The sequence below is a fragment of the Nanorana parkeri genome, unplaced genomic scaffold (assembly GCF_000935625.1).
Source record: "Nanorana parkeri isolate BGI_ZX_2015 unplaced genomic scaffold, ASM93562v1 scaffold1237, whole genome shotgun sequence".
Taxonomy (NCBI): Eukaryota; Metazoa; Chordata; class Amphibia; order Anura; family Dicroglossidae; genus Nanorana; species Nanorana parkeri.
Genome location: NW_017307505.1, coordinates 223398 through 234334, shown reverse-complemented (window position 1 = coordinate 234334; position 10937 = coordinate 223398). Strand labels below are relative to the sequence as shown.

At 51.1% G+C, this 10937-nt stretch overlaps 1 protein-coding gene across 1 annotated transcript in view; it reads right to left on the bottom strand.

Moving 5' to 3' along the window:
- Positions 1-5247, bottom strand: part of SLC38A10 (solute carrier family 38 member 10) — an 86031-nt gene extending 80784 nt beyond the window's left edge. Inside the window, exons 1-2 of the mRNA XM_018568730.1 lie at positions 5127-5247; positions 2047-2164 (exon numbers count right to left, since the gene is read on the bottom strand). Coding sequence (XP_018424232.1) covers positions 2047-2164; positions 5127-5216 — 208 coding nt within the window. The 5' untranslated portion in view covers positions 5217-5247. The remainder of the gene's footprint in view (positions 1-2046; positions 2165-5126) is intronic.
- Between the last annotated feature and the right edge of the window lie 5690 nt (positions 5248-10937).

Below are 10937 nucleotides of genomic sequence, written 5' to 3'. Positions count from 1 at the left end.
GGGGGGGGTCAGCTCTGCCAATAGTGTTACAGTGTAGCATAGGGGGCCAAGTGGTGTAATCAGTGAACATATTTGGCCGGCCAATCCCTCGCATCTACCCAATGCTGTCCCCATGAGAAATATCAAACCACATCATTCTTCTCTGGTGAATTCCCCCAGGATGACCCCCTCTAACCCAACTGCATTGTAAAATCTCTTCCATTTCAGTGATTGGCCAGATTATATATATAAATGTATTTATTTTTAATAGCTGGCAAAAGAACTTTTGCAACCATGCTCTTACAATCACGAATTTGCAACCATGGCAATGGCACCAAGTCTGTAGACATTAATTCCCAGAAGCCTCCCCAAGTAACTGGCTCGCTGACCCTTCCAGGAAACCTGCACAGAACTTGAAGCCAAAGAAAAGATAAGCATGGAATCCCTGCCAAAGCCTAAAGGATTACTGCGCAAGGAGCTGCATCTTTGAGGGATGCAATACTATCGGATCTATTTATAAACAATTTGCAGAGCCATTCGCCCTGCGAATCTCTTTGAAAGTTCGTCCTGAGCGAATAGAAGCGAAAATGAACATTCTTAGTATATTTGCTTTTCTGGTCGAAGGTATTGTGATGTAATATTTTATGGCCACTAGATGGAGCTGAGGAGCACAGGAAATACTTGTATCCTACATTCCTCAGCTCCACCTAGTGGCCATAATGCAATATTATATCACAATACATTCGACCTGAAAAGCAAATATAGTAAGAATGTTCATTTGTGTCTCTATTCACACAGAATGAATGTTCACAGAGATTGGCATGGGGAATGGCTCTAAAAATTGAGCTTTGTAGGTAAATTGAGATCTGTGTAGTAATCCTGTGTGAAGCTTTACCGCAGAAGCTTCCTGAGACCACTCACTGCTGCTCTCTCTTCTTGTGCAGGGTGACTGGTCTCGTCTCCGCCCTCCTCCTGTAAAAAAGACCGCTCACAGCTGTTCTCTCCTTGTGCAGGGTGACTGGTCTTGTCTCCGCCCCCTCCTGTAATAAAGACCGCTCACTGCTGCTCTCTCTCCTTGTGCAGGGAGACTGGTCTTGTCTGCACCCGCCTCCTGTAATAAAGAATGGTCACTGCTGCTCTCTCTGCTTGTGCAGGGTGACTGGTCTTGTCTCCGCCCCCTCCTGTAATAAAGACCGCTCACTGCTGCTCTCTCGCCTTGTGCAGGGAGACTGGTCTTGTCTGCACCCGCCTCCTGTAATAAAGACCGCTCACTGCTGCTCTCTCGCCTTGTGCAGGGAGACTGGTCTTGTCTGCACCCGCCTCCTGTAATAAAGACCGCTCACTGCTGCTCTCTCTGCTTGTGCAGGGTGACTGGTCTTGTCTCCGCACCCTCCTGTAGTTTCCTGTAGTGGGATTCTGGCTACTGAGTAGTATACTTCCATGAGGTTTTGTTCTCGGAGTTGAAGTACGATTGTGAATAGTGGGAGAAATGTGAAGCTCCGGGAAGATTCCAGGCACATAGGGTTCCCTGGTGGGATCTGAACCCAAGACCTTAGCTCTACAATGAATGCTGACCACTGTGGCACCGTGCTCACCACCATCATCAGAACACAAATGGGTCCTGTGTGAAGCTGCTTCTGGAGACCTTCCCACAGGAACGACTTTTCATTGTCAGACTTTATGTGGTTTCTTTAACCTCAAACATTTGAGAAATGTTATTCTTCCTAAATAAATGACCGACGCGCCACCCGGCTCTGCGCAACCCCATCATTCGTCCGGCCCTCCTGCGATAGTGAAACTACAAATCCCATGATGCATCTCTCTCCGGGAGTCATGTCTGTGGCTGTGAGTCTCTTGCAATGCCTCATGGGATTTGTAGTTCCACTGCAGCTGGAGGGCCGGGGGTTTGACTACCCCTGGGTTAGAACTTCTGTTCAGTTTTGGTCCCTGTGGGGAGATTGCCCCTTACTTCCTGTCCCGGTGACAAACAACAGGAAGTACCCCCCCCCCACAAGTGACCCTGTGAGGTACTCTAGACATTTTACACATACAAGTTTGCGTACTTACCAAGCCCGGCATAGGTTCTGCGCTTGCTCAAAGTGGCCGATTTCACGAGGAACATACAGGACTGATGGGTCATCCAACAGCACAGCATGAGGAGCAGGGTGCCCATCACGAGGCCGCACTGCGAGGAGAGCAACACAATATTATAGAAGGACAGTTCACGACATAGGACGGGGCGAAACAAGTGCACAGTTAAAGTCTAAAACCAAAACTTTTACAGTGTCGAGGGATTAGGACCCCTGTCAGGTTTTTATTGCTGTCTGTGACCCCATTAGGGAGATTCACCCTCTCTAGTGGTCCTGGTGACAAAATAAAAGAAAATCCACATCATCATCAGACCAGGAATAGATGTTGGATCTTCCTGTTCTGGTGGCCCTGCTGACCACCATGGGTTTCCCTCACTTCCTCTTGTGGATATCAGACAGGAAGTGAAGGGAATACTCCCCAAGGGGTCACAGGTGGCAAAAAAAATCTCAGAGATAATAACCTCACTCCATCCAAAACTAAAAAAAATGTTTGGTTTCAGCTCTATATTAAAGCAGCATTTCTGCTTTAAAAAGTATGCAAAGTCCCAAGGTACCCCAGACTAAAGTTTAGGGGTAACCCATGGAAAAGCACAGACAAAAAAGTACGTCTCCTCCTTCACATCAAAATCCCCACCCCCTTCAAATCAGTCACCGTATGCATCAGTAGCTTCCTTTCCCTCATCAGTGGCCCCCATTACATCAGGAACCCCTAATTCACATTCGTAGCTCCCCTCCCCATCAGGACCCCCCCTTTTACATCAGTGGCCCCCATTACCATCAAGAACCCCTAATTCACATTCGTAGCTCCCCTCCCCATCAGGACCCCCCCTTTTACATCAGTGGCCCCCATTACCATCAAGAACCCCTAATTCTGAAGGGTAAGGGAATTTCCTCCTTGTCCCAGGGTACTGCAATGGTACTTTTTCCTGGTCCCCGGAGTGGGGTTTAACTTGCTCCTTCCATGTCATTATGAGGTGTTTATGCATTCAATGCATAGAAAACGAATGTCAGGTATATTATTTCAATGGTCCTGCCCGTGTGTTGACATACACTGATAGCTCAGGGCGGTTTTTATACACTAATACCACCCCGTCTGTGGTTCTGCCTGAATAGAGACCCTTCCCTTTCAGCAGGCATGCCTCAACACTGGTCACATGACTGGAGAGTTGACGCAAGGCGCATTTCTTGCAGCTAATTTAAACTATTCTAGTCTACGACATCGAACAAGAAAGAGTCTAAAGTAATTTTTAAAAAACTGCGGTGATACAATGCTAATGGCTGCTGCCGCCAAACTAGAGTCCTGCAAACGCTGGCTGTCCTGGTGACCGTCCCCAGTTCTGAGTCACTGACCTAGAACGAGTATGCAAATGAGAACCTCTGATTTCACTGGCTGCTTGCTTATTCCAAGTCAGTCACTTAGAAAGTATTAATGCCACTGGCAGGGGCAGCCTATGTTCCATCTCAGTGCTGCTGATTTCCTGCTGCCTCTTTGCTGTCACTATCTTCATTCAAAGCCTGCTAAAGCGTTGTCAGTACATGACAGGAAGTGCCTGAACAAGGACCTTGATGGCAGGATCACTGGGGATTACTCTAATGTTGCAGATTTAAAGAGGAGCAGAAGGGATAGAGTCTCCTCTGGCCGTCCCATTCCCAGTATCTATATGGTGCCAAGAATGGAGCCGGGTGGATGTAACTCCAGAGCACGCACGCAGGAGTTACATCATCAGTGGCCCCCCAATGGTTGAAGAGGAGGGAAAGCTCCGCCAATGAGCTTGGCGCTAGATGGAGCTGAGGAGCGCAGGATTTCCTATGCTCCTCAGCTATTGGCCATGAGGCACGCTGAATCTCATTGGCGGAGCTGCTTACTATGTGAACAGTTTATAAATGGACACACCCCCTTAAGGCCCCATTCACACTGCGCAATTTGCAAATCGCGCGTTTGTTGCGCGATTTGCATTTTGCTCGATATCGTGCAAATGCTTGCATTGACCAAGCTGGAATCGCGGCAAAATACGCTCCAAAAAGGGTCCTGCTGTAGCGACACACGACCCGCGACAGCAGGACCCTTCGCCCCATTGCAAAGCATTGAAGAGTGATATCGCGCGGTAAATAGCCGCGATATCGCGGGAATTACCGCGCGATAAATCGCTCAATTTGAACGGGGCCTAAAGCAAAACTCCGCGCAAACGTGTTCCGAATCCATACAATGGGGCTACCCCACTAAAAAGAAATGTCAAAAATAAAAAAAGTTTAGTCACCCGACCCTCAGAGCTGGCTTGCTCTTAGACCGGTTCCTGGAGCCTCACTGTCCCTTCGCTGCAGCGTTCTAAAGATCCGTGAGTCATCATGTTCTATACACAGTGTATAGGATGCGAGGACAGCAAGGGACATACCATCGCTGCAGTGGAGGGGGGAGCTCCAGGGAGTAGCAGCCAGCCGGTTCCAGCGAGTATGGGGTTTTTTTAGCACTTAGATAAAAATGAGCACCCAACCCTTGCAATGTAGATGTAGCCCCACTAAAAGGGTTCAGAACACTTTTGCCCGGAGTCCTACTTTAAAAAGGAGAACTATGGGGTGAGTGAAAATCACTCCGCCTCATAGTTCGAGCCGACCTGTGACAATGAGACTGTCACACGTCGGCTCAGTAGATCGGGAAGTGAGGGAACACATACCGCCGATCGCCCACTTCCCTATCATCTCCCTGCAGAGAGCCGTGACTGTCACTCACGGCTCTCTGCAGGGATCCCCCCGTCCAATCCTCCAGCGCTGACTGGTGGAACGGACGGGGAGGGGGCGGGTACAGCTGTCTCTAGATAGGCAGAGCCAGCAGTCACTCACGCAGCTGGGTGGATCTCGACAGTAATATCAGGATCCGTCCCGGCTGCGGAGGTCTCAGTATATAGCAAGCTGTAGCTTGCTATATACTGAGCTCTACAAAGTTTGTTTACTCCATACAAGTGCAAAGCCAACGCGTGATTGGCTACAATGTCGCATTCCCTCTTATACATTTCCCCCAGTGTAGCAGAGCGGACCGTCAGCGGCGGGATTCACACTCACCTCCTTGAAACAAAACGGCATCGTCAACACGCTGACGCCAACAATGCTGTTCACGATGTTCATGATAATTCCCCAGTACGAAGCCGCCATTTTTGTTGCCGTATAAATAAAACGTATGATACAAAACCACAAAAAAAATATATATTCGAATGTGCAAAAAATATCGCCGAGTTACAAAAATCAAAAACTGTTTTGTTTTTGTTTAATACGAAACAGTTCCACAAAAAATTTTTTTAAAAACTTGAAAAAGAAACACAAAAGTTTAGCACAATAAACGGTTGGCGGTCTCCGAAGATATTTGGATAATGGAAACGTGGAAGTCGCGGTAATCCCAGACGCAGCGGTAAGTTGGTCCTGGCCACGGGAAGAGTTTTGATATGGTGGTCTCGGATCTCGGTGCGCTGGGGTGGACGTACAAATCCTGTAGGATGGAGAAGCCGCACGCAAAAAAAGGGGGCGGGGGGGATTCCAAGGCAGCAACTGTAGATTTCGATGAGCTCGTTTGGTAAGGCAGCTTTATCCGGATGGGGTACCCAGCTCCGCTCCAGGTGTATAGAGTCCAGCTTGCAACGTCCTCAGACAGCGTCACATTTCTCTGATGAGAGTCCTCGGGGTAATCAATGAGCCGGAGATGAGAAAAGTGTCCCGAGAGGTACTTCTGGCAATGTAGAGAAGGCTGGAGAGGAACATCAAGAGGGCTGACAAGTCAGAGACAGCAGAGAGTGTTAGTCAGGGGGTAGCAGGTACCAGTTGCGGGGCAGAGGGCACAGATGGGGGGAGAAAGGGTACTAGGGTTTTACAGAGTCCTAGTCAGGGGGTGCAGGGTACTAGTCAGGGGGGTGCAGGGGATTACTCAGGAGGGTACTAGTCAGGGGGGTGCAGGGGATTACTCAGGAGGGTACTAGTCAGGGGGGTGCAGGGGATTACTCAGGAGGGTACTAGTCAGGGGGGTGCAGGGGATTACTCAGGAGGGTACTAGTCAGGGGGGTGCAGGGGATTACTCAGGAGGGTACTAGTCAGGGGGGTGCAGGGGATTACTCAGGAGGGTACTAGTGAGTTGTACACAGTACTAGTCAGGGACAATGCCTGCGGTACAGGTACCAATACCAGCACACAGTGTCCCCCCCGATCAGGGGGTATCAGGACAGGTGGAGAGGTCCTGTGGCCGACCACCGTGTCTACAGGTGTCAGGCATCTCCATGCTCCGGGCTGTCAGCCTCATCTCCCGGCATGCCCCTTGCTGATGACGTGTCTCTGGTAAACACTGACGTGGCGGCGAGGGGGAATGCGGTGTGTCTGTTCTCCCTCCTCGCACCCGCGTAATGCTTCTTCACTCCTCACCGAGCTCTGCCCCTCTCCGTCCTCTGCTCACCATGAGCATGCCCCGTATCTCCAGCGATACCGAGCGGCCGCTTCACTCCACTTCCGGGTTCTCTCCGACAGCCAGCAGTATCCAGGAACTGAGCAACACCAGCGAGACGAGAGGGCGGGGATAGCGGGAGGGAGCGTCACAGCGACACTGCATGGCTGGAGGAACAACACCGTTACCGCGGAGGGAACCGCATGGCACATCTTGCCACGTTTGTTACTGAATAATCAAATCACCGTAAATTTTTTATTATCATATTATATTACATCACATGCCTAATATTATTTATTTATTTATTACAGGCATTTATATGACGCCAACAATTTATTCAGCGCTTTACATTGTACACATTCACATCAGTCCCCGCCCTCATTTATTAGATGATTTATTATTATAATAACATAACACACCTTCTAGCACAATGTATTTTGACAATGGGCACACCCATGCCACACAACCAATCTGCCCCTCCTGAGACCCTCCGCATCTGCCCCTCCTGAGACCCTCCGCATCTGCCCCTCCTGAGACCCTCCGCATCTGCCCCTCCTGATACCCTCCGCATCTGCCCCTCCTGAGACCCTCCGCATCTGCCCCTCCTGAGACCCTCCGCATCTGCCCCTCCTGAGACCCTCCGCATCTGCCCCTCCTGAGACCCTCCGCATCTGCCCCTCCTGAGACCCTCCGCATCTGCCCCTGCTGAGACCCTCCGCATCTGCCCCTGCTGAGACCCTCCGCATCTGCCCTGCTGAGACCCTCCGCCCGAGACATCACGTCAGCAGCACAAGGTATGTAACAAATTCATATACTATTATTCTGCATTGCTGTATGATGTATTGCTGGGATTTGTAGTGCTCTATGGCGGGTGCCATTCTGCATTGATGTATAATGTGGATCGGTGTATCCCTAATAATAAGAGTGTGTGACTGTGGGGGGACCTTAGCGTGAAAGCTCCTCTGGTGCAGAGACCAGGGACGGACTGAAGCTGGGGGAGGACCCAGTGAGATCCGGTCACGCCCCCCCTTTCCCATTGGAGAAGGTATAGTCGCATGGTCCTACAGGCTTCTGAGTGGGGTGGATCTTACACCAGGGCCCTTTGCTCCTATGGTCCACCACTGCATTCTTCTTTAAAAAAAAAAAAACAGGCATTTTGTGAATGGAGGACAGTAAGTGGGGGGGGTGCTGCAATGTGACCAGAGCGGTGTATAGTTTGGGTCTCATGCTGACTTTTCAAAGCAGCAAATTAGATAATTAGGAGAGAAGATGAAGGTTTTTAGCGCAGAGGAGTTAAAGGAGAACTATGAGGGGGGTGCTTTTCACTCACCTCATAGTTCTAGCCGACCTGTGGCAATGAGACTGTCACAGGTCGGCTCAGTAGATCGGGAAGTGAGCGAACACATACCGGCGTTCGCTCACCTCTCGATCCTGTCACGGCTCTCTGCCGTGACAGGGGAGGGGCTGGATTCCCCCCTCCCCGCTCCGATCCGCCAGCGCTGATTGAATGGTGTTAGATTTGGACGGAATTTCATGAATTTGGATGTCCCAAGTGTAATCTGAATATTGGCAGTCCAGATTTCCAAAAGGCTTCTGGAAGAAAGGGACCCAAGGAAGTGCCAAAGGTTGTTTCTGCCGTTTATCTTCTTCTGTCTTTCCTGAGTACCCATTGTATAACTGCCAGTCCCACCAGGTCCCACCCTTCCTTAGCTGGACCGCTAGTCCCAGCAGGACCCATCCTTCCTTAGCCTAACTGCCAGTCCCACCAGGACCCATCCTTCCTTAGCCTAACTGCCAGCCCCCCCAGGACCCATCCTTCCTTAGCTGGACCGCTAGTCCCACCAGGACCCATCCTTCCTTAGCCTAACTGCCAGGACCCATCCTTCCTTAGCCTAACTGACAGTCCCACCAGGACCCATCCTTCCTTAACCTAACTGACAGTCCCCCCAGGACCCATCCTTCCTTAGCTGGACCTCTAGTCCCACCAGGACCCATCCTTCCTTAGCCCAACTGCCAGTCCCACCAGGACCCATCCTTCCTTAGCCTAACTGACAGTCCCACCAGGTCTCACACTTTCTGAGCTTGACTTCCAGGCCCACCAGATCCCACATTCCCTTTAGCTTCACTGCCAGTCCCACCAGGTCCTATCCTTTCTTCACCTGATGGCCATTAGCAGCAGGTCCCACCCTTCCTTAGCCTAACTGGTAGTCTCATAAGTACCCACCCTTACTTGGCCTGACTTACAGTCCCAGCAGATCCCACCCTTCCATTAGCTTGATTGCCATTCCAACCAGGTCCCACCCTTTCTTAGCTTGAATGCCACTCCCACCAGGACCCATCCTCCCTTAGCCTGGCTGCCAGTCATCACCCAAGTCCTACCATTCCCTAGCCTGACTGCCAGGCCCACCAGGTTCCACACTTCTATCTTGGTATCCCTGGTGGAGTTCTTGAAGGCTGTGGCTTGGACTGTTTTTTTGGCCCCATCGTCTCATCAGGGTGCCAAGAGCTTCCAAATGTTGCATCTTTGGCTGCTCTGTAGTACACATTTATTTGGAGCCAGATTCGGATTAATTGTTGACTTCAATGGTTCAAAAATTCCGAATTTCCGGTGTCCCCGGATTCTCAGCCAAGCCGCAGCTCATCTAACTGTTCAGACGTTTACTAATCCCTACTGATTGGATCAAACTGCATGACAAGAATGGATGCAGGCAACCAAAGAGGGACATCAACCTGGCTTCCAGCGACCTCTGGGAAAAAATGCCAAAGAACCAAGATGGCCGCCTTCAGGTTCTGTGGCTCTCTGCCGTGACAGGGGAGGGGCTGGATTCCCCCCTCCCCGCTCCGATCCTCCAGCGCTGACTGGCGGAACGGACGGGGGAGGGGGCGGGTACAGCAGGCTCTGCTTCTAGATAGGCAGAGCCAGCTGTCAGTCACGCAGCTGGGCGGATCTCGGCACAATTGTCTGCCTGCTGTAGCTCGCGGTATACTGAGCTTAGGGTAACGGGAGGACGCTAGTTTGTGTCCTCCCGTTACCCTAAGGAGAACTATGGGGAAAAGCCCTGACCCCATAGTTCTCCTTTAAGGAAACAGCATGAGCATGAACAGCGATGGACACGGGCACAAAGCAACCAATCAGATTTCAGATAGCTACAGCCAGGAGAGTGAAAGCCGATCTCAGATTGGTTGCGCTTTGCCTTAGTGAACAAGCTCGGTGTTTGGAGAATGGCTCACACAATTAAACGTCCACCCGCCAGCGGCGATGTTCCGGAACGGCGGGTACACTGTGTCCGGGCCAATGGCAGCCGGGTCCATGACAGCGCCCTTATTGAGTCTGCGCTTGGCAAGGGTGGTGGGGCGTGCCGAGTAAGCAAGCAGGATGTCCACAATTATGCTCCATCCAATTCCTGCCCTGGCGTCCTCCTTCCATGTGTGCAAACATCATTCTCGGTGTACATTCCGCCTGTGTACAGAAGTATTACTCCTAATATCACCAGGCAAGGCCGCGCGTCGTTATCGCCCGCCGGGCCCAGCCGCCCCTCCCCCATTCTTCAACAGCTTCCAGAACCTCTCAAGAAGAGAAACGTCTCCATTCATCCCGCATCCCCTCCATGGAATCCATTTATATTAAAGAGGACCTGTCAGTGTCTTATCAAGTCTGCATGGGTACATCCCGGACACGTCACAGTATTCAGCGACGGGATCATTGTTCGGAGAAGCTCCACCTTTTATCATTAGAAAGCCATCATTGAGCTCCAGTCCAGTGACTTTGCCTAGGCTGAGATGATGTCGTCAGTCTGCTGCAGGCAGGAGGAAGAATTTCCTCAGTCTCCTCTACCCCCAGTGATCAGAATGCTGCATGCAGGAGGAAGCATTTCTCCGTCCCCCGTGATCAGATTGCTGCAGGCAGGAGAAAGCATTTCCTCAGCCTCCCCTCAGTGATCAGTCTGCTGCAAGAAGGAGGAAGCATTTCCACAGTCTCCCCCTCCTCCAGTGATCAGATTGCTGTAGGCAGGAGAAAGCATTTTCTCAGTCTCCCCTCCCGCAGTGATCAGTGTTCTGCAGGCAGGTGAAAGCATTTCCTCCATCCCCTGTGATCAGTCTGCTGCAGGCAGGAGAAAGCATTTCCCCAGTCTTCCTCCTCCAGTGACCAGTCTGCTGCAGGCAGGAGGAAGCATTTCCCCAGTCTCTCCTCCCCCAGTGACCAGACCGTAACTTTGTAGCAAGGAACAAGGTGGCTACTTGTAGGACTACTGACAGGTCCACTTTAAGGGCCCATTCACACTAGCCGCTTGCTAAAATGACGGTCGCATCTTAGCAGGGAAGTTGGTGCGTTGCCGCGTGAACAGGGCACAATCGCCTTCTATGCGTCCTCGTGCTCAAGTGCACAATAACCGCCGCTCAGTGAATTTTGAGCCCGGCCCCCGCATTCATCGGACGCGCTCCGGGATTCC